The sequence below is a fragment of the Porcisia hertigi genome, chromosome 14, assembly GCF_017918235.1.
Source record: "Porcisia hertigi strain C119 chromosome 14, whole genome shotgun sequence".
NCBI classification, from domain to species: domain Eukaryota; phylum Euglenozoa; class Kinetoplastea; order Trypanosomatida; family Trypanosomatidae; genus Porcisia; species Porcisia hertigi.
In genome coordinates, this window is record NC_090573.1 from 490,880 (window position 1) to 517,431 (window position 26,552).

General features: G+C 55.0%; 8 protein-coding genes across 8 annotated transcripts; all 8 read left to right on the forward strand.

The window, feature by feature from the left end:
* Window positions 1-805: 805 nt before the first annotated feature.
* JKF63_06771 (uncharacterized protein) lies at window positions 806-1,729 on the forward strand (the record flags this gene model as incomplete). Its single annotated transcript, XM_067902720.1, has 1 exon — window positions 806-1,729. The coding sequence occupies one exon, from the start codon at window positions 806-808 to the stop codon at window positions 1,727-1,729; it is 924 nt and encodes a 307-aa protein (XP_067758613.1).
* A 1,004-nt stretch (window positions 1,730-2,733) lies between these two features.
* Window positions 2,734-3,351, forward strand: JKF63_06772 (uncharacterized protein; the record flags this gene model as incomplete). The annotated part of the gene is made up of 1 exon (XM_067902721.1): window positions 2,734-3,351. One exon carries the CDS (start codon window positions 2,734-2,736, stop codon window positions 3,349-3,351), a length of 618 nt encoding a protein of 205 aa, XP_067758614.1.
* A 2,020-nt stretch (window positions 3,352-5,371) lies between these two features.
* JKF63_06773 (uncharacterized protein) lies at window positions 5,372-5,983 on the forward strand (the record flags this gene model as incomplete). The annotated part of the gene is made up of 1 exon (XM_067902722.1): window positions 5,372-5,983. The coding sequence occupies one exon, from the start codon at window positions 5,372-5,374 to the stop codon at window positions 5,981-5,983; it is 612 nt and encodes a 203-aa protein (XP_067758615.1).
* A 942-nt stretch (window positions 5,984-6,925) lies between these two features.
* Window positions 6,926-7,384, forward strand: JKF63_06774 (uncharacterized protein; the record flags this gene model as incomplete). Its single annotated transcript, XM_067902723.1, has 1 exon — window positions 6,926-7,384. One exon carries the CDS (start codon window positions 6,926-6,928, stop codon window positions 7,382-7,384), a length of 459 nt encoding a protein of 152 aa, XP_067758616.1.
* An 805-nt stretch (window positions 7,385-8,189) lies between these two features.
* JKF63_06775 (uncharacterized protein) lies at window positions 8,190-9,929 on the forward strand (the record flags this gene model as incomplete). The annotated part of the gene is made up of 1 exon (XM_067902724.1): window positions 8,190-9,929. The coding sequence occupies one exon, from the start codon at window positions 8,190-8,192 to the stop codon at window positions 9,927-9,929; it is 1,740 nt and encodes a 579-aa protein (XP_067758617.1).
* Window positions 9,930-11,076: 1,147 nt separating this feature from the next.
* On the forward strand, window positions 11,077-13,491 carry JKF63_06776 (uncharacterized protein; the record flags this gene model as incomplete). The annotated part of the gene is made up of 1 exon (XM_067902725.1): window positions 11,077-13,491. One exon carries the CDS (start codon window positions 11,077-11,079, stop codon window positions 13,489-13,491), a length of 2,415 nt encoding a protein of 804 aa, XP_067758618.1.
* A 1,722-nt stretch (window positions 13,492-15,213) lies between these two features.
* Window positions 15,214-18,504, forward strand: JKF63_06777 (uncharacterized protein; the record flags this gene model as incomplete). The annotated part of the gene is made up of 1 exon (XM_067902726.1): window positions 15,214-18,504. The coding sequence occupies one exon, from the start codon at window positions 15,214-15,216 to the stop codon at window positions 18,502-18,504; it is 3,291 nt and encodes a 1,096-aa protein (XP_067758619.1).
* A 6,601-nt stretch (window positions 18,505-25,105) lies between these two features.
* Window positions 25,106-26,200, forward strand: JKF63_06778 (uncharacterized protein; the record flags this gene model as incomplete). The annotated part of the gene is made up of 1 exon (XM_067902727.1): window positions 25,106-26,200. One exon carries the CDS (start codon window positions 25,106-25,108, stop codon window positions 26,198-26,200), a length of 1,095 nt encoding a protein of 364 aa, XP_067758620.1.
* Window positions 26,201-26,552: the final 352 nt, after the last annotated feature.

Below are 26,552 nucleotides of genomic sequence, written 5' to 3' on the forward strand. Positions count from 1 at the left end.
CGCGCCTCCCCTTTGTTCAATCCCCCCTCTTCCTTCCGTTTCTCCTCCCTCCCTCCCCCCCCCCCCTTCATCTGCTGGCGTTTTTCCCTCTCTGATGCTTTTTTTTTGCTACACGCGCCTTTTGCGTTCGCGCCTATTTGAGGGAGATGGGAGATGGGAGAGGGGGGGGGGCTTGCGCATTCGCCAAGATGTAAACGTTCTATCTGGCGTGCACTTGCACCCATTCCCCTCATTCCCTTGTCGCACTCTGCCCCCCCCCCTTTCAAACAAAGAAATATTTATATTTATATATACACTCACATACTTCCCCCCTCTCCCATACATTCAAAAAGAGAACACTGCCTTCCTCTCCTCTCCTCTCCTCTCTCCCCTCCCTCCCTCCCTGCCCCCTTCCCCCGCCTAACAACAACACCAACAAAAAAGGACACGACAGGCTACAGGGCGTGACTGCTCATAGCCCAATTTTTCTCCTTTTTTCGAATTTGCCGCACGCAATCGCTGGCAACTTGCGATCTATCCCTTTTAGCGCTGAGGTGTGTTGAGGTTTTTTTCTTTTTGTGGTTCTTGCAGGTGTCTTGAACAATTCGCCCTCCCTCCCCTCCCCTCCCTTCCCCCTCCTCCTCCCCCCCTCCCCCTCCCCCTCGTTTTCATTTAAAGTGATTGCCCCTTCTTATAAGGAAGTGTAAAGAAGGGTGGGGTCTCTCTGTGCCTCTCCTACGCCGACTGATACCCCATCTCTCTTTCTCTTCTATCATAACCTTTAAACACGCATCGGTGCCCCAGGTCACGCCTTGTGACGAGAAAAATGTCGCAAGAGGAAGAAACAGCCCGCTTTGACTTCAACGAAGGTGCAGGCACAGCGTTGGGCAGCCTGCCCTGTTTCACAGCCGTGTCTACTCGTGGTGCAGCTGGTAAGGCTCTTGAGGCTGCATTGGAGCCACTTCACCGCATCGTCTATGGTCGGGCAGGCAACAACGGCAAGCGTCGCGCGGCCCTCGAACGCTTCAAAGGGTGTCCGGCATCGATGGAGGCGGAGGTTTCAGAGAAAATTTCAAAACTGACCAAGGACCGCCTTCGTGATGTGATCAGGGCCCTTGGCATCAACGTCCACATATCGCTACCGCACGCCCAGGTGGCGGCAGGGGTGGTGAAGTTTTTGATGGCCCCGCGCGATGATGGCAAAATCAAGGGCAGTCTTCCGGCAGCACCAAAGACCAAGAAGGAGTACTCAGCGAAGCGCTCCGCGTCTCCCGATACCGATGGTAAGCCACTGATGAAAAAAGTTCGTGCCGAGACGCCGACACCCTCGTCTGCTGCCCCGCCGTCTGCAGTCAAGTCACCCCCCAGCTCCCCTGCGCCTGCCGCCTCGGCAGGCCCGTCAGACGAAGCTGTACTCGTCGAAGTATACCGCCATGTTCTCTCCATGACACCGGAGGACCGTGCGGTTCTCGGGGTCAAGGCGCTCCGCACGAACTTAGAGGCACACTTCAAACTGGTCGCCGGGGGTCTGCGTCACAAGAAAGACATCATCACCAGCGCAGCCTCCGATTGTGTGCGGGCGCTGAAGGAGGCAGAGATGCGGGCTGCGGCAGCCGCTCTACAGAATCTCGACGGCGCACCTTCTCCCGTCTCAAATGCGGGCGCAGAACAAGCGACGATCTCTGTAGCTTCTGGACCCTGTTCACCCGATAGAACCGTCCCCAGCCCCGATGCATCGCCGCTGCTCTAACCACCGCGGCCGATGAGAACACTCACTTTGCTGTCCGCTTCGGGTGGCTCTCAAAGCATTTTTTTAGAGGTGGCAGGAGGTGATGGAGCTGGCAGAACACGGGATCGCTTCCTGGAGTCTACATATTTGCGCAGTAAAATGTTGGGTTTGTTTTGTGTTATGCACGTGCATAACAACGGTACATGTTGAAAATGGACAGCGGCGCGATGCTTTTGTTTTTTTTTTGATGCTCTTCCCGGTCTTTCACCTCTCCCCTCCCCCCACTCCCCCTCCTCTCCTCCACACCCCCTGCCCTGGGCACCTCTATCCGTGGCAGAGAAGCTCTAAAGAGTACGCCTCTTCATTATGGGTTCCACGCACTCGAGACAACCGCGTCTGGCTGCTCAATCGCGTGGGATGGATGAAGGTGGGGCAATAAGGCCTCGCATACTTGTTGCGGAGCTCCCCCTCCTCGCGAACACAAGCGCTTATGCACTCCCTTGATTCAGCGTGTTCGCCACCGATTGCAGCAGAGATCCCATTTAGACTATTCACAAGTGTCTCGGTGATGCACCAGCCCGGGTGTCGCCTTCTCTCTCTTCTCCCAACTGTCTTTCCCTCCTCCTCCCCCCCGGGCTGTCGCGGCTCATTCTTTTCTGCGCTTTGCTTCTCCCCTGGGGGTCCCTGTACCATCCCACCATTCGAGGGGTTTTGTATGTCCCATGACTACAGTTTATCGGGAAGCAGCTCCGACTCCCGCGAACTCCCCCTTTTCTCAAAAGCAAAAACACTCACACACACAATATTCTCTGGAGAAAAAGGTGAGGTGCAGCGACAGTGGTTGATACACAAATACTAGCCATCTTTCCGTGCACATCCGTGACTGACACTGATTTCACTTTGTTGTCTCTCTCTCTCTCGAGTCACTCGGCTGTACAACCACCTCCCAGTGATCCTCTTATTATTGACGCCTACAGGGGAGCAACCCCCACCCCAACACACACACACACACACTCTCAAAAGAGATGTCGTTCTGTGCGGCCGCTTGCGGTGGCCGCGCGTCCGCCCTCGTCCGTGGCCTGCTCTTTGTTGCGGTACTGGCGCTCCTCGGCATATGCGGGTCACCGGCCCAGGCGTCGACGGTGATGGACCTGAAGAACGCCATTAGGGCTGAGCTGAGCCGCATCAATGGCGGCATGACCGATTTTTACAGCGCCCTTGGTGTCACTCCGACGGTGCAGCAGCAATTTTGCACGTTGGCCATATCAAACAAAGCACCGGGATTGAGTCTCACGACGGAATCTCTTTTCGCGCCTTACAGCTTGCTTGCCACAGACGACGGCCTGGTCATCTTCAAAGAAAACTATGTTTTTGGTCCCTCGATTGAGCTCATTGGCGCTTCGGCCACGACAGATGGGATACTGACGACCGAAGTGCAGCGCGGCTCAAGCATCGTTGTGCCATACAAGGCGAACACCATTATCTTTGTCGTGGGCGTGATGATGGATGACAGGAACAGGAACATCTTGCCTATGGCCCGGTACATGATAGTCCACGGAGACCGCTGCAACAACCTGAACATGGATGTAGACAGCCTCTATAGCAACACCTTCAGGGCGGTCTTGACAGCAATGGCCCAGTAATCTGTGTCGATGGCCGGAGGGAGTGCGTTTACATGCGTGTGTACGTCGTTTCTTTTTTTTTGTTGTTGTTTGCTTTCCCTGACGTCTTAGCTTTTTTATTTTTTATTTTAGAAGCTCTCATCGGCGGTCCAAAGCTGCGGGATGGGGAGGGAGGTGGGGATCTGGCGCGGGTGATGATCTCTTCCGCAAGCGTTTGGCAAACGGCGCTGGGGGGGCCTGGCTGATTCATAAATTTCTTATTTTTTCCCTCTTTTGACCTAGATGCTGCCGTGGCTGCATACTTGTGTACATATCCGGGTGTATGTGCTCTGCAGATGGGGCAGTAGACTACAGGGATGACTCATCTAGCGATCACGCCACCCTTCTTTTGTGTTTTTTTTGTCTTGTGTTTCATTTGGTGTACAAGCGGCGCTTGAAAGAGTGTATACATCGCTTTTTTTTTGTTTTTTTCCTGGCTCCTCTGCGGCCCCCTTTTTATCATTCCCATTACTGTTGCGTCTGTGCGTGTGTCTCCCGCTCCCCCTCCCCTGAACTTGCATCTCTTTCTCTGTGAGTGCACCCGCAGTTGCAGTTCTGATCGGGGAAGTTGATGGTGTCACTGTCTCTCTCCCTCTCTCTCTTTTGCCCTACTTGCCCCCCTTCCCGCCGCATATCTTCGCTTTCTGTCCAATCTCCTCCCCCCCCCCCCCTCCCCCCCTCTCCCCCCACAAAAAAAAGGGGGAGGGGAGGAAGAAAATCTTCAGAGCAGCCAATTTGAACATTTTCGAGGGTTTTTTTCCTGTTGTTGATGCCGTGGTAGTGACGATGTGACCATCCTCCCCTCCCCCCTGTCTCACTCGATCTCTCTCCCCCTCTTTTCTATCAGTGTTCCTTTTTCTTCCCCCGAGGGTGAGTTCGTGTTACCGTGTTGAGAGCCGTGGACGTGGATCGTCATCATCTTGAGATGCTACTCGAAACCCCGGCTCATTGCTCGAATGCTGCAGTGCGCAGTGTCCGTTTTAGAAAGAAGTGCTACTCCCCCACCCTCCATTCTTCCTTCCTTTCCCTTCCTCTGCCCCCCCCCCCCCCCAAGGCTGCGGAGGAGGGCAGGGAAGGAGTGAAATATTCGCATTCTGTTGCATGTAAAAGGATGGTGGTGGTGACAAGGAAGCAAAGATCTTTTCTGCATACACGAAAAGACTGCAACCAGAGACGCACACAACAACAACAACAACCAGAGGGTACTGCTGCTTTTCCTTTGCAGCTTGTCATTGGAGGGCGCAGTGCACGTCCACGACTGTGCGGGCGCACACACGTGTGCATGTCTGGAGGTGTATAGGGGTCGAGTCTTGTCTCTCGGCGGCATGACTCTTTATGGAGGGGGATCGAAACATCTTGCAAGCAGTGGTGCGATGCCGAGAAAAGGAGAGAACGCCGCCCAAAACAGAAGCAACACATTTCCCGCGCCCCCCTCCCCCCGCCTCCTCCTCTCCCCTTCACACCCATTATTAACTTCATATGCCCTGGGATACTCGCTGCTCTCGGATGCTTAATTTTTTCTTGTCTTTACCGACTGATGCCCTCTTCCATCTTTCCTTCTCTTTCTCATTTGTCTCTCTTCACTTGTTCCTATATATTCCCGCACGGACGTATGCGATGCGACACGACCGGTCCAGCAGTGTGGTGCCGTGCACACAGGTCTCTCCCACCCCGAAAAAAAAACATTTCTTTCAACCCGATTCCCAAAAGCACAAAAGTGGGCATATACACATTTATACGCGTTTGTGTGCGTCTTTCTCCCCTCCCTCCGAAAACCTGAAGTAGTGCCCCCAGTCTCTCATACAGCACGAGTCATCCTTCCCCTACACACACATACATACACGTCGAGGACGCACAGACGCGACTTGTGAAGGTGTTTGATTAGTATATATATCTGACCCTCTTTCCTCTTCTTCATCAGCTTGGTCAAATTTTATTGTTATATTAGTCGTTTGTGTTAGATAGAGAGAGCGCTCGCTCCTGTTGCTGTTGTTCAATCACCATGCTCTCCTCCTCACGCGCGTCTCGCCCCTTGGCGTTCGGCACCACTGTCCCTGTCGCTATGGTAGCGGTGCTGCTCGTGGCACTGTGTCTCTCGGTGACCACCTTCGCAACTGCCTCTCTGACCGACTTTCGGCAACGGTACCAGTCTATTATGGCCTCCTCCGGCAAGGGCTTTGACATGTTTTATCGCGACATGACAGCACCGCCTGCCTCGTACCAGTGGGAGTGCCAGAGGGACTCGCGAGACGCTTACAGTGTAGCCTACGCCTCTGCAACGCATCCATACACGATGAGCATCTCAAACTCCGAGTTGACGCTGACACGAGCGTCGTCCACCGTTGGCGTGAGCTACAACCTTATCGGCATCTCCTGCAGTCACCGCGCGAACTGCGGCGGGGTCGTCTCGGGGAGCTCAGTTTCGTTTGAACTACAGGCAGACCACATCGTCATAGTAGCCGGCGAGGTGGTGAGCAACGGCGTCCGTAATTTTTTACCCGTGGCATACTACGTATTACAGTCGGGTAGACACTGCTCCAATGTGAATAGCGCCAACGTAACGAGTGTATTTGGCGTTGGTGCCGCAGCAGTGTGGACAGGGCTGTGGGAATAAACGGAGGTGCCAAGAGAAAAAGTGAATGAGACCGCTCTTCATGTAAGACCGGGCCTCCAGGGGCTGCTCTGTTTCGCGTTATTTCAAGCGCGCATCGGTGCACACACTCAGAGCATAGGAGAGCTGCGATCCCCCCCCTCCTCCTCTCCCCCTTCTTACAAAACCTGCGAGGCTGTCTTGTGTAAATGTTGGATATCTGTCAAGGATATCGCCGTTGTAGAGTTTCTTGCCGTTCTTTTTCTTTTTTTTCATATATTCCCCTTTGGTGCGTGTGTGGGTGGCGGTGTACATGTGGATGGACTGTTGACTAGACGACAGAGGTTTCTGATGCCTCTGGCTAGCTTGCGCTTTATGGCTTTTCTCTTTTCCCTTTTTTTTCTCTTTCGTTCTCCTTTCTCTCCCTTTTCTGCCTTTGCATCCCCCTGAGTGGGGGTACCCCTCACCCCCCTTTTTGAGACCTCAGAGATGCAACTCGATGCATCGCGCCTGAGGAGAGATGAGAACTGAGAAGAAGTGGCGGATGAGTCGCCCCCCCGCCCCCCCCCCTCTCCCCCTCAACTGCACAATCCGCTATGTCGCCCTGTGCGCTGCCGATGGGGGCGGGTATGGGTGCTGTGTCAGCCCTCTGAAGCTCAGAGGGCAAGTGACCGTGCTTTTCTTCATCTGGGTCCCTCCTGCGCAGGACAGACGTTCGTTATGCTCACGTGGCGCGTGCTTTTCTCGTTGATTGTATAAGTAAAGCGTCGAGGTTGTTCCTCTTCTTTCACACTTCTCCGCTTTCATCGCTCTTTTTCTTTTGTTCCTTGCGCGCACGGACGCATACCACAATCATCACCGGACTCGATGGTCTTTTCGATGCACGCTTCATAAACATCAATCTTTCCCCCGCCTCCCACAACACGTTCATTATTCCCCATATTCTCTACAGATCTTCTTAAGGTCATGCAAATCTTCATCAAGAACGCCGCTGGCCGCACAGTGGCCGTGCGCGTGTCCGCCGAGGACACCGTCGCCGCGCTCAAGGCCCAGGCCAACGTGACGAAGGGCAACCTCTTCTTCGCGGGCATGTGCCTCGCTGAGGAGGAGACGCTCGCTGCCTACGGCTTGTCCGCTGAGTCCACCGTCGATGTGGTGGTCCCGGTCGAGGGCGGTAAGGGGAAGAAGAAGAAGAAGCGCATCTTCACGAAGCCGAAGAAGCCGACGCACCGCCACAAGCTGGAGAAGATGCGCGCGCTCAAATACTTCAAGGTGACGGAGAACGATGACGGCTCCTACAAGGTGGAGCGCACGCGCCAGGACTGCCCGCACCCCCAGTGTGGCGCCGGCGTGTACATGGCCCAGCACAAGGACCGTCAGTACTGCGGCAAGTGCCATCTGACCTACAAGGCGGAGAGCAAGTAGAGAGCGTGGACGGCAACAGGGGGGGGGGTGAAGACAACGAGAGGAGACAATAGTGAAGCAAATCGGATGATGTGAACAGAGGGAAGGGCCAAGGTCGTGCAGGAATGCGTATGGGCGGTATGTTCACGTCCCGCTAGTGCGCATGTTCGCGTGACCCCCTTTTTTGAACATAATGTTCAGCTTTTTCGTCTTCTCGATTCGTGCTCCCGTTTTGCGTCCCCCTTCGGCCCCTTCTCTCCCTCCCTCCCCCCCACATACACACGCTGCCGACTTCGTCTCTTGTGTGTTTTTTTTCCATTACGTTTTCGTTTTCACCTCTTTTTTTTTGTCTTCGCGCTTATCATTTTTCACCCTCGTCAAACAAAAAGAAAAAATAAACATGGGAGGAGTCGATCCTTCCACCTCCCCTCCCTCCCCCCTTGATCACGCAAACCACAACAGCAAAGGGGAGGGTGGCTTGACTCGAGCGTTGGGTTTTCCGCGCACGCATACACACACAAAGCGTACTCGCGTCCGTATGTAAAGCAACAGACATGCGTTGTACTGATCGCTGTGGATGTCGTGGGGTGAACGAAAAAAAAAACGCCAGTGGCAATCCTCCGTGGTTGCGACGTGCCTGATGATCTGTGCTCTAGTAGGGGCGCCTGCCAATTCCTTCCCCCCTGCCCCCTCCATACTACTGAGGCCCTTCCTCCCACTCTTCCTGTGGTCCTTCACCTTGAAAGTCTCGTGTGATTGCGCCATTGCACTCGCACTCACTTTCATTTTGTCGTCTTTAGTGTTGCATGTCTACGCGGCGTTGCTCATGAACAAGGATTATGCACTACTGCTCAACACGGTTCTCAGCGAAAGTGGCTGCATGGACGCGTCGCTGCAGCACACAGCCGAGTCTGTTCCACTGGTCTATCGCGCACTGGCAGAGCACAACTTTTACGCCCTCTATGTTGTTTCTGTTGTCAAGGCCCTCTTGCATGATCACGATGCAGCGTTTGCGTATCTCACGCGTGAACAGGCCCAACGACAGCAGAGGGCGGGGAAAGCCGTGTCGATCTCAGCACCGGCGCCTCCCGATGCGAGGGCTGCTGCTTCTACTATCCCACCCTTCGCACCGTCCGACTGTCTCGACATGCATCTCACCGTTATTGGTGGTGGCACATGCTGTGAATTGATGCTGCAGCTGATATGCGGTCGTGGTCGTACTGGCGGCGTCGGTGGTGGTGGGATCATATCCAATGCAGCGACTCGAGATCCACTCGTGCACCCATCACACATTACAGTTGTCACGCGACAACCAGAGCGTCTTGCGCCTTATGCGGAATTAGGGGTGCATTGTATCACCCGTCATCACGGTCAGCAGGCAGTGGCGTTGAGCGACGTGGTGGCTCTCGCCTTTCCACCCGCAAAACTGAGGGAGGTGACACGTGATCTCTTTTTTTCTTCAGCGATTGATCCTTCCACGAACGCATGCTTGGCTCAAGACACGGCCGCCGCGGTGTCGTCGTCATCTCCGACAGATTGCCCGCAGTCCATTCTGCGGCCAAATGCCGTTCTGTTGTCCTGCATGGCCGGTGTGCCGGCCCGCAAGGTGGCCGATGCGTTTCAGCACTCCTCGCTCAGCCTAATTTTTATCCCATCCCTCTACATCTTCGGTGGGCACCCATCGAAGGCCACGATGTCCTGCGACGACGACGACGCTGCGCCTTCTACTGTCGCCCGATCCTCCGCGCTCCCAGGAACTAGGAAGCTGTCTGCTCCCTCAGATGTGCCCAGGGAGTGTTCGTATTGCGCGGAAACCGTGAAGGAGCATGCTCTTGAGGAGTCCGCCAAAAGCTTCACGGACGCCATGACAGAGTACCGCCGTGCTCGCATCGCGGAGATGCGCATCTCGACGTCGTTTCTACGTCCTGCAGTACTCCAGCAAGCTGTTGCCAGCGCTGCAGATGGGGCTGCCGAAGCGAACAGGAAGCCCTTCTTTCGCACACAACACCTGCCTGGCGGCTCAGCGTCTCCGACTGGCGCTGTACAACCCCAGCTGATCGGCTTCACGGCTGGACGTGACCCTTCCACCCGCCCCACGCTCGCAGAGTACTTGGATTTATGGCGCACCCTGAAGGCGTACGTCCAGACGACTTTTGCAGAGGTGATGGGGAAGATTGCACGTGCGCGCAGTAGTGCTGGTGGTGACCCCAGACAGTCTCATGACAACGTAGCGACAGGCTCCCGCTATGGCGGTCTTGTCAGTATTCTGTTACCCCACACGTCATTGAAGAATGAAAACACGTCGGGACCTGGTGAGGTTGAGGCGGAGCTGCTCTCAGCGCTGGTGCTTCTACCGGCTGAGCAAACGAGAGTACTATGGGACGCGTGGTGGGGCAACAATGGGCGCAGTAGTCGCTCAGGTGAGGTCCCTGCAGCGTCATCGTTGCCAGTTTCTGTGACAAACGTCACGGGGTTGTGGCTTTGTCGCGTGTACACCACCGCGGCATCGCTCAAGGCCGACCTTGATATCCAGTTTACTCACGTCCTCTCTGCTCGCACGCAGTGATACTGGGGCGAGGAAGGTGGTGGCCATGGCAGCCGAGGAGGAATTTTTTTTTTTGGGGGGGGAAGGGTATCATTGGCGTGTTCTTGAAGTCCCCGTGTAACCGTCCGTCCCTCTGAGTGGCAGACATGCTGTGTGGTGGTGGTGGTGTTGGTGGTGGGATATCAGCGCAGCTTCTTCCACACGTTCTGTTCATTCTTTAATTACCAAGGTCGTTACTCACTTTCTCTGCGTCGTTGTTCTCTCTTCACATACTCGATGTACACACACACACACACGCACACACACACACACGTGCGCAACGGAGGCCCACGCTGACTTCCATTTTTTCTGTTAGTTGTTATACCCAACCCCCATGCTCACATGTCAAGATGCATTTGGGGGAGGTGCGTGATGGCGCATGTGTCTGCCTGGTGTGTGTGCTTCACACATATGGCCACCGTCCCACCATCAACTGGTCTTTTTTTTTTGGAATCGTAGCTCACCCGCTTCTGACCTACTGGCTGTCATCCCCCGCCTGCTCGCGGTTTTACGCATTCCCGTCGATCATCGAGAGTGAAAGCGTGAGTCATGGGCTCTTTGATTCCCTCCACGCCACCCCGCCCCCCAGTCTCTGGACGCATGTTTGTGCGTCCCTCGCTTCTCACAGCCCCTGTCGTCGCTCTCAAGTTGCAGAGGAAAGACGGAGGAGGGGTGGAGGCACATAACAACAAAGTCTCAGCCCCCCTCTTTTTTCCCAGTAGCGTTACTGCGCGCACCTGTCACGCTACCGTACAACTGCCATGCGCGCACCGCTGCTGTTAGTTCCCGCTTTATGTTCTTATTTGCTTCTCTTACGCACACACCCACTCCCGTCTTCTTATGAATCCCCCCCCCCCCCATTCTCTGCGCTCTCTACTGATACACATATGCATCAAGACACGGGGAGAGAGAGAGGCGCACCCACACGCACGCACGCGGACACAGATCCATTCTGTCGCACCGAACTTGGTGTGTACATTCCCCTATTGCGTACCCCTCCCCCTCTCCCCCCCCCCTTCCCTCCCTCTACACAAACGCGCGTGCATCGCCGTCGTGCCCCCCTCCACGTTGCTCCGATATATATTTTTTTAAATCTCCCCCTCTTTTTCCCCTGAGGCTGGCCGCTGTAATGTCTTCGTTGATTCGATGCACCGATGATCTCCTCCACCAGAAGGCCGTGCAATCCTCACACTACGAGCGCCTAGAGCGCCAGCTGTTGGATGGGGAGCGGTGTCGCCGTGCCGCCATCTTGGCACTTAGGCAGCGAGCCGCGGATGTGAAGCGGCGCGGGAAGGACGTCGTCGAACTCCGCCACGAAAATCAACAGCTGAGCGATCAGCTTTCTCAGCACGCGCTTCAGCTTGCAGCGCTCCAGTGCCGCAACACAAAGGCGAAGAGGCGAGAGAGCGTTGCAGTGGAGCGACTACAGGATGGCATACGAACCTTTTCGGGTCATCCAGCCCGCATCGTCCTTCTTGTTCAGGCCCTACGTACCCAGAACGAGTTGCGCCGCGCAGGCCAACGGTTTTCAAGGGCGCTCCAGCTGTTGCGGGGCGCATTGCGCATACGCCGAGAAGCGTTGGTCTTCGTGTCTCAATCGGCAGGTGTGCTGAGATCGCAGGCCATCTTACATGCACGGTTGACTGCTGCGCTGAGTGAGAGAACAGCGTGGTGCTTAGAGACACACCAAGCGGCAGCCAGTCGCTTAGAAGCTGCAACAGCTGCGCGTGTTGGCCGTGTGATGAAGGAGCAGCGGTTGGCGGAGCAAAATTTTCTCGTCGTGGATGCCGAAGCAGGTCTTTTGAGCATTTACACAGAGGTTCTTGACGACTATTGCGGAGCAGCCAAGGCAGTGGTCGCCGGACTTTCAGACGCCATTGACACGGGGTACGCGCACCTCTCCGCAATGAACCTGATGCTGCAGGAGAAAGCAGCAGCGGTGGCGGAGGCGAAGCGCACTTTGACGGAACAACAGGCAGCTCACTCCGAGGCCTCGACATTGCACCAAAGGCAACTGGCGCAGGCCACAGAAGAGATATCCGCGACGGCGGCCCGGGAGAGATTTGCCAACACGCGCGCCGCAGAGTTGCAGCGCTTAGTCCACTGCACTGAAAAACAAACGGAGCCTCTTGCACGTCGTGTGTATGCCTTGGGATTTTTGATGTCGCTTTGCGAACATCAGCAGTTGCGGCTTTCACGACAGTCCACTACCGAGACAGAGGAGAGGCTGAAGGCTCATGTCGAACTTGTGGAGCTCCGTAGGCGGCACGAAGATCGGCTGGAGCGGCTGCGTGTCGCACGAGAAGCAGCAGAGAAAACGGCAGCACAAGATTCGCTTTTTTCGAGGGAGGCTCAGGGGCGAAAATCCACAGTGGACCTGGAGGGAGATGAGTGGAGACTGCTCTACGCGCAACTGGTCCGCGATGTGTGTTGTGCGAAGGCTGACGCCTCCGCCGTAGCGGCCGCAATCGCCAGGAGTGCCCGACGGACGCCAGCGGCTGGTGGAGGAGAACGAGGACTGAGTGGACGTTGTTCGCAGCGCAAGCGCGTACGTGCAGAGCGGTCATCTCATATCACGAAAACTGCTGCGTCACGTCGGCAGAAAGCAGCACTAGAGGCGGTGGCCTCGCTGACTCTGACAGCATCACAACACAGCAGCATTGGATATCACGCTGCGACGCACGCAGATGAAGGAGCTACACTGGCAGACTCGACGGCGCAAGAGCACCGAGGCGGCGCTGCACGCGCGATGGCCCATGTTATCTCAACACCAACGCCTCAACTGAGGGCTCCGTCAACCCTGCGCCCTTCGTACCGCCTCACCTCCATGAAGTCCTCCGCCATCACACAAAAAGCCACAGGAGCGGCACCAGCCGCAGCAGAGGTGCGATCCAACGTCTCTCGGGGAAAGAAAAAAGCGAGTGTAAGGGCCATGCATGTTGCAGAGCATGTGTTCGATATTCCAGTGACGACGGCAGCGGCGTGCGCTTCGACCTTATCGCCCTTCACTTCCGCGGTCAGCGAAGAACCATCTGACTCGAGTCTCTCGTTGGTGGGGAGCCGCAAGAATCCTGCCGCGGGCCCTGACGCTGGAAGCAGCGCGTCGGACGTTCGACTGTCGACCCCGTCGCCCTCCCCGCGATGCCCACCCGGGAGATGTACGGTCGCTGCTCCCGCTGTTGCTGCTGTGCGTCCTCTTCCCAGACCTCTTGTGCGACAAGGGTGTGGTGATGCTCACTCAGGCGCCCCCAGTCACTTCTCCGACAGCGCCTTGACTTCTGCACTGTTTGCTTGCACACCGCGCTGCATCACCATCGGCGGTGATGGCGGCCACGCACCTGCTCACCCGTCTTTTCCACCCCACTTTACAGGGAGCTCGGCGGCGCTGCCTAGCGCCGGGATCAGGTCGCGAGTGTCCCACACGAAGATGTCATCACGCACTGCGAAGTCGAAGGCGGTTCCGCCACCGCGGCGTCGTGGACCCCTTCTGGCGACACCTGCCGCCGACTTTGGAGAGGACCTCTTTGCTGATCTCTTCTCATGAGTGCCTCCCACCGCCGCCTCTCTTTTCCTCTCCTCTCCCGCCCCGATCTTTCCTCCCTCTTCTCCCACACCCACCCGCCCACATGCTGTGATGCGCTGAAGTCTGTGTCAGAGCGATTGAAAGGCTTTCTATTTACATTCATGATGTGACGTTCCCTCGAATCATATAACGGGTGCTGGGTTGCGGGTTTGGTTGCCAAGGAGGGGTCTTGTAACCCCCTCCCCCCTCCCCCCTCCCCGCCGCCTCCATCCACATATCTCTGCTTTTCTCTGCTTACACTATCCACTCTGATTTCATTATGAGAATCTTTTTTTTTTCTCGTGGCTGGTACGCGGTATGTTACTAAGCATGTTGGCGTGTGGGTGTGGACCCTGACGAGGGTGCGTACGTCTGCCCCCGTCCCGGTTGGGGGATGGACAGACACAAGCCCACACGTGCAGTGTGACACACGCGGGTACCGCAGCGTGGATTTCCCTGAATCTCATCTTTTCACTATTTTTTTTTCGCAATCACTGTCGACACGCGATGATTGAACAGCGAGAAAACTGGGCAGAGGTTCTATTTGAGGTCGTGTAGTGTGTTTTACGAGTCCCATAAGCGACATGCAATCGCAGCTGTGATGGATCGTCTCTGCGCCTTCAACATGGTTGTTCTGCCCCGGGAAGACTTGAGGCGGCTACTGGCCATCTTCTCATGACCAAGAAGGGGAACAACAACAACAAAACGGTCTTGTGCGAAGGAATATGCTCGGGCACGCCTTTCTCTGTCTCCAAGGGAAAGACCGACACGCCGAAGAACATCAAAACGTAGTCTTTTTCAATGCCCCACATTCCCCTTAATGCCCATGGTCGCTCTCTTCTTGCACTTGAATCTGCTCTCTCTCACACACACACACACACACCGCAATACGCCGGTCATGCATTTTCTCGTTTCGTGTCGTCACGGCGACCTCCCCCTCAAAAAAAAAAAATAATCCCCTCCCCTCCTCCCCCCTCCCCGCCCTTTCGCCTCTCATACGAATATATATAAAAAAAATAAATATGTGTGCTCACTGACATTCGCATCCTTAGCACAGCCGCTGCACCAAACAGCAGAGGCGAATCCTTGAGCTGCGTGCAACAAAAAGCTTTCTTTCCATATTTCTTTATACACACTCTAGTTGAACCACAAAAAAAAAAACTAGCATATATAAAAAAATACACCCGCTCAGAACCCCCCTGACGTCAACGAGTGGGGTAGGGCTTGCGTCTCGCCTATTCACGCTCTACCTGCCCTCCTGCTTGTTTTTTTTTTTCCTGTTTCTGTGTGTGTGTACTCGCCCGTCACCACCACCACTTCCTCCCCTCTTTCTGCTTTTTCTTTTTTTTTTCATATGTGTCGCTTTGTTTTTATCTCATCTCACACCCCTTTCTTCTCTCCCTTTTCCTCTCTTTTCTGATTTTTTTAAATCGTTTTTCCGTCGTTTATATTGTAATTAAACAGAGCAGCATTCATTTTTGTTGTTGCTGCATGTGCTTTTCTTGCTTCCCCCCCTCCGTCGTTGTGTAGTTGCGTTGGTGGTGGTGTGCTGTTGGCTTTCTTTCTGTTTGCACTCGACCCTCCCCCCCAACCCGCCGTTCGCGTGTTGTTGGCCATCCTCTCTCTCTGTCCCCACATTCAATTTTTCTTTTATAAACACACGTTCTCACCCAACACACACACAACGGCGCGGTTGTTCCGAAGATGACGACGCCATTCTCCCCTTCAAATTCATTTCTGCCAGCGCCGGTGACGAAAAAGCGCGTTATCTCGTCACCGCGAACCGCACACGACCTCTCGTTGCGTCTGGGCAATGATGGCCTGCGTGGCAGCCACTCTGGCATGGTGTCTCCGTTGACAGAGCTGCTGGCCTGCTCCCCCTCACATCTGCAGCTGCTTTCCAACGATATGGTTCTCTCACCGAGTAGCTGGGATAGCCGAGGGGGCGATGGGACTACACAGCTGCTGCACCCAGCGCGCGAGCCAGCAAGGGTGCCGGTGGCTCTCGACAGTACGTCCGCGGGCATCTCACGCCCTGCGCGCCACAATAATAACACGGGGTGTAGCTCACCACAATTTGCACCAGCTCACCCAGAGGCCGAACCCGTCGTGACGGACAGCACCGCCAACTGGCCGGCCCCGTATTCGGGAAAGCTGTCTGGGTCGATCACGATGTCACGCACCGCCACCGATAAGCTTGCGCCTATCCCGAAACAAGACATCTTGTCTTTCTCTGGCACAGTGTCGACCACTTCATCTGCCTCACGTGGGGGTTGGCGCATCACTGCACCAACTTCTCTTCAGAGGGTCGCCCCGCGCGAGGATGGCATTCCGGCATCGATTGCTTTTGGCGATCTCGCATCAAACCCTGTCACAGGTGATAAAGCGGTGGCTGAGCACGACATCCCTCATGTTAGGCGAGCCCAGCAGGAGACTCGGTGGTGCACGGCGGGTGTTTCTGGCAGTGCCGGAACGGGTGCGAGCGCTTCTGCATCGACCGGCACCAGTGGGACGGGGATGCGCACTGTGGACACATATGGCTTACCGAATGCTCTCCTGGTCGGCGGAGGCTCCTCGAACGGCACTACACCAAACTCTCCGTCCACGACAATGGTGAGTCCCCACAGCCGCTCCACTCTCGCTGCACCCCCCTTGACAACTAGCCTGCAGCTGACGACGGGAAACTACAATTCCAACGCAGCGGGCTCTGCTGGGTTGAACACACAACCTAACAATATATCCGCCTTCCCCCCAAGTAATCGCTCGCAAGACGGCGCTGGCGTGCAAGTACGGACACCACGCCTGGCAAGTCATCTATTCCTCGACGATGGTCCCGTTGTGGATAGTGTATGGCCCCCCGCAAGCCTGCAGAGCCCGGCGGTCCGGGATGGCAAGCGACGCAATGGCCTCCGCAATGCCACTGACCGTCTGAGCGTCGCTGCACTGGACCAGTCACGAACACCGCTGTGCTCTGTGGAAGGACCAGTGAGTTTGTCTGAGGAGAGCTATGCACTCACTGGACTCTCTTTGTCTTCCGACATGTCACGACCGACAGCAGCAAATTTTGTGAGGGGTGAGCTCATTGGCAAAGGCAGTTACGGCGCTGTATACCGCGGCATGCTGCGCAACAACAACAGAATTATAGCAATGAAGGAGATTAGGCTCCCTGACGCGATGGAGCAACAGATACGACAGTCCGAAAAACTACCGCCTCCAGTCTCGTTGCCTGCGGACTCAACGTTGTCTCCGGTGCTGCAGGCATCGAGTTCACTCAAGGAAAAGCGCTCCCTGGCCAGGGAGGTGGACGCTGTCAGGCGTGAGCTGAGGCTGCTCAAGCAGCTGCGTCACCCGAACATAGTTAGCTACCTCAACGACGAGGTTGTCGATGGTACGCTGCGAATATACATGGAATATGTATCGGGCGGCAGCGTCACGGCAGCACTGAAGTCGTATGGGAGTTTCGAGGAACCGCAGGCGGCCGCTCTGTGCTTTCAGTTGCTTCAGGGTCTCGCCTACATGCACCGCAACGGCATCATCCACCGAGACTTGAAGGGCGACAACCTGTTGCTGGAGACATCGAGTCAACTGAAGATTGCGGATTTGGGTACCGCCAAGAATATCAGCTCAACAACCACAATGACGGCGAGCATCGTTGGAACTGCATACTTCATGGCCCCCGAAGTACTGCACCCGGACGTCGCCGCGGTGGGGACGGCGGCAGACATATGGTCGGTTGCCTGTTGTGTGATCGAGATGTTGACAGGAAAGCCGCCGCTTTCTGAGTTGCCGAATCAGTTCACGGTTATGATGGCGATTGGTGGCTCTGCCGCTGTGCCACTTGATAAGTACATCCCGTCTCCGAACACGTGGTCCAAAGAGGTGCTGGATTTTATATCACAATGTCTGCGCGTCAACCCTGCAGACAGGCCTACGGCAAACGACTTGCTACATCACAGCTGGTTTGCAAAACTGCTGAACGTCACGCATGTGCCGTCTGTGGAGTCGACGTCCGCAACGCTGAACTCTTTCCCCACCCCCACAGTCCCGTCCATCGAGCGCCCCCTTCACTTAGGGCCGCATCGAAACTTGATATCACCAACATACTCTCCTGATTTGACTGCAGCGCTCGCGCGGGGATACAGCGGGACGCAAGGGGATTTGGGCCCCCCTGGCAGTCACACCAGCAGCCGCGCCAGCAGCCACACCAGCAGGGGGCGCAAAGGAAAGAAGGAAAAACGGAACTCGTCGTGGCGACATGGGCATCATTCCACCAGCGGCATCACGAGCGCAACCTCTCAACGCTCGCAGGAGAGCTCTCAGGTGAGCACACCAAAGAATGGCAGCGGCATTCGTATGTGCGACGGCTCACCGCAGAGCGGTTCCATGATGCGGGCGCATAGCCCCCCTGTAAAACAGCGAGGCTCACACACGAAGCGCAGGCATCACGTGCCAAATCTTTGCCACGGCATTGTCGTCGATGACACTCAGCAGAGTTCAGGCGCCGAGTCTGCGATGCATCCCCGCACTTTCATCCCCATCGGCGCCGGCGACAGTCATGAGGAGAACAAAGGCAAGGGGGCGTTTCTCCCAGTTATCACGCCGAGCGGAGGTTTGGTGCCGTTGCTGTGCGGCGACTCTCTCGACGGCATGCGTGGCGGTCGATCTGTGAAAAATAACGGAAGCTCGCGAGAGCCGACTAGAGCGTATTTATCGGCCTTAGATGCGGAGAACACGAGTCGTGACCCGGCTCACTTTGGTCAATGCCCGAGCGACCACCAACAGTCTTTCTCTCGCGACTTTGCAGAATCGACAGTGCCGTACGGCAGTGTTGCTAGGGCCAGTGTGGATGGGGGGTCGAGCACACGTAGTGCGGGGTGTCACAGCATGGCTCGTGACTTGGAGAGCTCAGGCAGACGTCCTCTCCCCCCCAAAATCGCTTTGCCCCCCTCGAACTCAAGCAAACATCCCCACGGCAGCTTGGGAGGAACTCTTTGAGTCGGTCTCTCTCGATGCTTTCATTAGGGCATTTAGTGGGCACCCGTGTTTTTTTTTGTGTGCTCTATCAGAAATATCTAGGCATGTCTCACTTGTACATGCCTACACTGCGGTGACGGCTTACATTTGATAGCAAGCGCAGACGTCCACCAATATCCCCCCTCCCTCCCCCTCCCTCTTGACCTACGACAAATATGTACACCTATATTTAGTGTTCCTCTTAATTCTAATAGACGTGCTTATATACATGTATATGCGTGTGTAGGTGTAGGGGGGGGTATGCATATCTGGAAGGTAAAGTTTATTGTGATTAACGTATCTATTCGCTCGCCACTGGTTCATGTCCCTCTATCGCGCTCTTCATCATTCTTGTTTTCTACCACACTCATATATATATTTATATATATTTATTTATATTTTATATTTATATTTATATTTATATTTTTGTTTTTGTTTTTTTGTTCCTGTATGCTGTAAGAGCGAATTCCCTGTACGTCTTTTTGTTCCCCCCTTTTCTTTTGGGCATCCGCTAAGTGACAGGGAAGACGAGCACACGTCAGCGTGGGGTCGTTGTTCAGTGCTCGCGCTCTGTGGGGGCAGCCAAGTCGTCCCGTAGAATCCCTCGCCCCCTTCTCCATTGCCGGGCCGCTGCTGAAAATGTCCATCTCAGGTGCCAGGCATGTGGGACAGGGCAGTGCGACTCATCGCTGCGAGTGTCAGGGAGGGGGGTCAGGTCCCGCACGGTGTGTGTGTGTGTGTGTGTGTGTATGTGGCATCGGGGCCAGCTGCGGCCGTGAAGGCACTTGCAGGGCTCGTGTCACATGCAGTGTGTCAATGCGACTCGCATGCATCTCGCCGGGCCCCCTCGCTGCTCAGTGGTGGGGGTGCGTGGACCAGCGCGATGGATGCACCACGTGACAATCCACATGATTGGAGGCTGCTGCGAGTTGCCTCGCAACGCATGTGGGTGTGTCGGGCTGGAGGGGCCTCGCCGGTGCGGAGGCGCGGCGCGACCCACGCGGAGGCAGGCACCTGTGACAAGCGGGTCTTGGAGTGTAGCGTTTGACTGACGTTGCACACGACGTTGGACTTGCGGAGGATGAAAAGAAGCAAAAGAGAGAAACACTCTTTGCCTGTGTTTGTCGTTTATGTTACCCCCCCCCCTCCCCCCCCAATTCCCAATCCCCAAGGCCTCTACCTTCTTGAATACAAGTACTCGAGTCTTTTTTCTTTTCATCAAATCTTTTGAGAAATCATTTATTTTCATTTTTAGTTTTCATTCCTTTTTTTATATGCATTTTGTTTTCTGTTTCTTTGTGTTGTGCACAGACACACAGTCACGTCTAGTAACACACGTACTCTCTGTCTGCCTGCCTGCGCGTGATTTGGATGTGTGCTGCTTTCTTCCCTTTTCTCTCTGTGTCTCTCTGTGTCTCTCTGTGTGTGTGTGTGGTGTGGGGCGAACGTTTTTTTTTCTTTTGAACGTTGCTTATTGTGGATGTTTAGGTTGCAGGGCTTCTCTTTTCTATTTCACTCTTTTCTCTCTTGTCGTGTGTGCCCATGTGTAGATATGTGTGCATATGTGTGCTTCCTGTATGGTTGACTCCTCTGCTTTCTAAATATTGTTTGCCTGTGTGTTTGTGTGGTCCATGCGTTGTTCCTGGTCAAGGAGAGGGAGGGGGGAAAAAGAAAGTGGATCGGGTCGTTGCGGCGGTCAGGTCGCAGATGGCAAGCCTGAGTCCATGGGTGTGTGATGCACACCAACGTGTGTGTCTCCTTCACTGCCGGGGCATGTGTCGGAACAACGGAGGAGTTTGTTGGAGAAGCGCTGTGAAAAACACGCGAAGGGTAATTGTTTCGCTCATTTCCATTTGCTATAAAGCTGTCGTGGTCTCTCTTTCCTGGTTTTAGCTCAAAAAAAAAAAGTCGCCAGCACAACCACACTCCGCCGCGCTCCCCTTTTTTTTTCTTGTGTCTTTGCGGTCAAAGCGTGATGCTCGTAGTGTACTGTTGTTCTGTTACCACTTTCTGCTTCGTCTATTTTGGTCTTTCTGCCGCCTTCCTCCCACCCTCTCCCTTCCCCCCGCTGTGTCGTAGTTACTGCACTGTGATGGCTTTCTATATTAGAAATCAACTTTTTCGGCCGCGAGTCAGCCCACTAGGGTGGCTCCAGGTCGAGGTGTTGGTTGGAGGCCGGGGATTCAGGGGCACCCCGATGTAGCACATACACAGTCGCGTTTTTGTAACACCCTTTTTCTTTTTTTTTTATTTCTCATCAAAAATGTTCGTAAAGTGAGGTGCTCCCGTCATGTCTGACCGGACACATGCTACTCGCACGCACACCCACTCTCCTCCTCGCGTAGCGCAGCGAGGGAAGCGTTGGCGGCTGTACATTTATTCTCTGAGTGTCGACGGGAATGCTCATCACCGGACAACACCGTCACACCCGCGCGCGTTTACAGATCCGAGCCCTCCTCCCCCAAATATATATTTATGTATGTGAGAAGATAGTAGAAACGGTCAACACCAGAACTGTCAATTGACACACACACACAAGAAGACACACGCTACGTGAGACATTTTTATATCCACCGATTTTCTGGTCGGTTTCGGCTTCACAACTGTGAAAAAAAAATGATGTGCACCTGTACGAATGGTCCGACCTCAAACCCGCACTCATGGTGGTTTTTATCTTCAAGGCGGGAAGCGCATCTGTTTGCGTAGGACTGTATCTGGAGCTCCTCCTCTGTGTGTGCTTGCGTGGGTATACCTCCCCCCCCCAAAAAAAAAAACAAAGGAGATCACATCACTGCGCTGCTGCTATATTGACATCAACCCCCCCCCCTCCCTCCCTCCCACCTCTGTCCTCTGATCTCTCTTTTCCCGTTTTTCTGTGCTGTTCCGTGCTGGCTAGATTTTTCTAGTTCTCTTGTGTGAACTATCTCGCTGACCCCCCCCCTTCGTCCTCCACCTTCTCTGTACCCTGATGTGCTGCCATCACTCCTTTTTCACTGCGTCCCTGGCCTTCCCCCCTCCCCCGTTTCACCCTGGACTGTTTTTTTTTCGCGTGATCTTTTCTCTTGCAGATTTTGGTCGTCTTCTTGGATTGCGCAAGTTTTGTTGCGTGCCCGTCCCGCGATGTGATTTTTCCGCTTTTTGTTGCTGTTGTTATTTTGCTTTTTTCGTTTTTTTACATACGATCCCCCCCCCTCTTCCTCCCCCCCTCTCCCCTCCCCACGTGTGTGTGTGTGTGTTATCTGTTTTCTTCTCTTTTTTTGTTCTCTGTAGTTTTACTGATTGCGGCTTTCACGCCTGTGGGGTCGCATCTGCAGGGATGTGCCCACGCACTTTGTCTATTTTAGCATAACATTTTATAGTTTACCGATATGTGCGCACTGCTGTTCTTGCACTCCCCCCCTCCCTTCCCTCCACCTGAAAAAAAAGAATTCTTTACCAAGTTTACTGCTCGCCTTTTTGAGCGCTTGTCTGGTTTTGTTGGGAAGTAAATCTTTTTTTTTCTTTCCTGCTCACTCCTTCACTCCTGTGCGCTCGGTTGCTGGCGTTCATTAGTGATGCATGTAAAATATATCGCAGTGGTGTATTCAAGGTGTCTCTATCGAGCCAAAGGCGAAGGGGAGGGGAGGGGGGGGCCCGTTACGCGCCTCTCGCCTACCCTCGGTGGTTACCCCTCCCTCCCTCTCTCCCCTTCCGATTGTCAGACTCCGCTACGTGGAGTGCTTACTTGGGTACGTGTGTATGTGTGTGTGCATGTGTGTTTATGTGCTGTCTCACTCCTTTTCGTAACCGTCGCGTGAGGAGTTCAACGTTGCCCCTATTGCGTCATGGAGAGGGAAGCCGTTGGCCTTAGCTGAGGAATTCTTGTGCGAATCATCTCCTTTCTGTCGAACGCTCTAGAGAAGGGGGAAGGAGGGTAGAGACTATCGCGTAGGGTGACCAAGAAGGTGGAACAAGGCATGCTAAACGAGAAGGTAATGTGTCTACTATCAACCCTGCGATGAGCGCTGCACTGACCAGCACGGAGTGTGTGTCCGTGTGTCTTTTCGAAGAAATGATATCAGCACTCCATGGCCTTATCGTCGTGCGTTCCAATCCGGTACGGCCCAGTATTTTTGTTTTTAAAGCGTTCCATCTCCAGGTGGGGGGGGGGAGGCGGGTGGAGGTCTCACGCAGAGTTGCTCGTGAGAAAACGTTTCTTCTTTTCTTCCCCCCTCCCCTCCCCCTCCCCCGGTTTCTTTCAAGTTTGATACGCAGTTGCGCTAGCGGGGGTGGTGGCGGTGGTGGCTGTGAATTGTTAGTTGGAATTCAATGGCGAGAAACAGTAAAAGGCATTAGATACGCGACTTACTGGCCTAAATACACCCATACGTAATGACAGGAGGCCTACACAACAACTCATGCTGCCGCTGCCAGGGGCTCGACCACCGGCAGAGTCGTTTGTTTTCTCCTTTTCTCCCTTTCCTCACTCCCTAGAGAGGAAGGGCGGTGGTGGCGGTGGTGGCGGCTCTCCCCGGATCACTGAAAGGTGTGCGTTCCGCACAAGAGCTAAAAGTGGTAATACCAGTTACTTTTTTTTTTGTTTTTTCCTGCAGGGGGGGGGGGAGGAGGTGTCATTTGGTGGTGGTGTAGTGGGTGCTGAATGAAGGGGCGTCTGCCAAGTCCTTCTTCACTCGGTCCTCCACCCGTTCCCCCCTCCTCTGCATGGACGAATAGGAGACGAGCACACGTCAGCGTGGGGTCGTTGTTCAGTGCTCGCGCTCTGTGGGGGCAGCCAAGTCGCCCCGTAGAATCCCTCGCCCCCTTCTCCATTGCCGGGCCGCTGCTGAAAATGTTCATCTCAAGTGCCAGGCATGTGGGACAGGGCAGTGCGACTCATCGCTGCGAGTGTCAGGGAGGGGGGTCAGGTCCCGCACGGTGTGTGTGTGTGTGTATGTGGCATCGGGGCCAGCTGCGGCCGTGAAGGCACTTGCAGGGCTCGTGTCACATGCAGTGTGTCAATGCGACTCGCATGCATCTCGCCGGGCCCCCTCGCTGCTCAGTGGTGGGGGTGCGTGGACCAGCGCGATGGATGCACCACGTGACAATCCACATGATTGGAGGCTGCTGCGAGTTGCCTCGCAACGCATGTGGGTGTGTCGGGCTGGAGGGGCCTCGCCGGTGCGGAGGCGCGGCGCGACCCACGCGGAGGCGGGCACCTGTGACAAGCGGGTCTTGGAGTGTAGCGTTTGACTGACGTTGCACACGACGTTGGACTTGCGGAGGATGAAATATAGTTGGCCGATTTTTTTTGTTCACTTTGACGTACTCTTCTCTCTTTTTTTCGGTGTTCTACTGGAACACAAGCGCCTGTCACTTTTTTTTTCTCCTCCTCCGAACTTTCTGTATGACTTTTTATCTCTCGGTGGCGTTTTGTTTTTGCTCGTTTGGTTTGTAGATGTAGTTGTGGAAGTGACTGTGACGGTGTGATAGTTGTGACGGTACTAGACATATTAACGCACCCCCCTCTCTTCCTTTAAGTCGATCTCCCATTCCCCCCCCTCCCCTTTCGTTGTGTAACAAAATATATCTTGGGTATGTGATTCTTCATCCTCTCAGTTCTGCGAAAAGGTGAAAGTTTCCTACGCCCCTGTTTTTTATAAATATGTGCTGCGTTTTTCTCTCTCTGGCCGCCTCTCTTTCTCTCTCGCTCTCTCTCGCTCTCTACCCCCTTTTCTGGTCGTATCCTGACCACTCTTTTTCTTTTCCTTCTTGCACGCTCCACGTGCCCGTTCACCAACACCTCTTGCACAGCTACCAAACTCACCCCCTATGAAGCTTTTATGCGCACGCGTGCGTCTGCGTCTGTCCCCCCCCCCTCCCTCTCTCTCTCTCTCCTTGCGTGTCTTGGACTGTGTGTTTGTTTAACTCATACTCACCCCTCTTTTCTTCCACTCCTGTGCTCCTTTTCGAAGGAAAAAAAACGAGTATTCATATCCTTCCCACCCCACCCCTCTCTTCCCTCTCCTGACGCCGCCTGTACACAGAAATACTGATGCATGACAAAAGGAAAAGCAAAAAATATCTACGTTCCGTTCGTGTCCGTGTCTTCCAGAGCGGGTCAATCCCCCCATCCATCACCTTCCTCTCTTTCCCCATCCTCTCTCTTTTTCTCCTTTACCTGGAGAGAGCCTCGCGTATACATCTCAGCACAACGGACAGCGGTAAATCAGCGCGTAGTGCCAGTAAGGCCGGGGAGGAGGAGAGGGAGAGGGAGAGGGGGGGGTGGGGTGGGGCGGCGGGCGGGTGGGCCCATCACAAGAGGCGTTTGTGTGTTCTTTTAGTGTATTGGCCTCATTTTATGTCCCACGTTGGTGTGGCGTCGACGTTTTCCCCATCACCTTTACGCCCTCTCTTTACCTCGAGACTGAACTCTTGATTGTCTTTCTGCTTTGCCTGTCCACCTCTTTCTCTTACTTCACTCTTGTGCCCGTATCGTAAACACTGAGAGCCCTCCCCTCCCCCACCCCGAACCACCCTGCTATTCCTGACGGACCAACAGGTGCACGTGCCTTCTCCCCTTGTCCTGCTGTCTCTCTCTCTGACAATGTACAACCCAGCAATGCCCAACCACTACCGCGACGTCGTCTTTTCTGCGTATGTCCGCCGGCGTCAGCGTGAGGAGGAGGAGGCCGCGCAGCGGCAGCGGCAGCCGAACGCGCTGGCCTCGGCGCTGTCGGCTAGGTCGCTCCCCGCCTTGCCAACAGCAGTCGTAAACGCGCCGCTGTTGGGCCTCTCGGCCGAAGAGCTTCATCAGCACCGAGTGAAGGAGAGTGTAGCCCTCGGCATCCAGCGAGCAGTCATGATGGAGAAGGAGGCCCTTGAGATAGAGCACAAAAAGCGCAAGCTCGAGGGTAGCGATGCCCGATCCCGCATCAGCAGTCGTCTCGACAAGCTCAAAGCTCTGGCGATGAAGTCAAAGGCAACGGCAGGCGCGTCCCCGTCCATTGGCACCGCAAACGCTGCTGTGCAACCAGACGGCCCTTCATCCCCCACGTCATCGCAGGGGGCGGCACCTTCGCTATCATTCGCTACGGAGGCCTCAAAGTCTGCACCGCTCGTCTTCCAGCGATCCTCTCTTGCGGCCGGTGGCTACGTAATGACCTCGGCTGCCAAGTCGTTCCCGGGAATGCCGCATTGCTCTACCACACGGCCAGCCATGCAAGGAAAGCCGAGCTCCACGCTACTATTGCGCTTCCTCCACGATAGCCCTGTGCAGGGATGGGATAGGACCGCCATCACACAAGCGTCTGCCTCGTCTTCGGCAGAGTCACCTCTCTACGTGCCGGTGCTGACGCAGGTGCAGCAGTTATGCTCCCGGTTCGGGTTTGTACGCAGCATGGCCGCGCGTGTCTATACGGAGGAGGTCGTTACTGCAGCTCTCGCACGTGCACGTTCGCAGGGGACTGCAGAGGGCTCAGTGCCGTCCGCTGAGGAGGTCCAGCGGGAGCAGTTGCGGGTATGGGTGCGCTTTGACAGCGCTACGGAGGCCTTCAAGGCGGCAGAGAGTCTGGCAAAAGAGACGTCGCGTCCCGTACCCGCTGGCCGGCCCACATTTGCAGTATGTTTTTACCCCACTGGTCTCTACGACTCTGACGTGCTGGAGTTGCGCGAGGAGGATTTTTTCCCTCCCACTGCCTGAAGAGGAGCATATCAAATGGTCTGGAGTGGGGAGAGGGGGGAGAGATCAAAGCGGGGGAAGGAGGGGGCAGGCTGGGCCCCCATGGCATCTTGTGTGCGTCCCCCGATCTTTATCCGCCATCCGTCTGTCTGGCGTGAATTGAACGTGTATGGCTCTCGCTCTCGTTCTCCATTACTTTCATTCCGTGCAACGGTCTCTCCTCTATTTTTGTTGTTGTGTGTGTGTGTCTGCAAAAGTCGCAACTCTTCTTGTTTTTGCCTGCCAGCTTCCTCTCAAGTCAAGCGCGTGTGTCCCCCCTTCCCCCCTTTCCACCCTCACGTCTCTTTCTTTCCTACGTGATGGTCAAGATTGC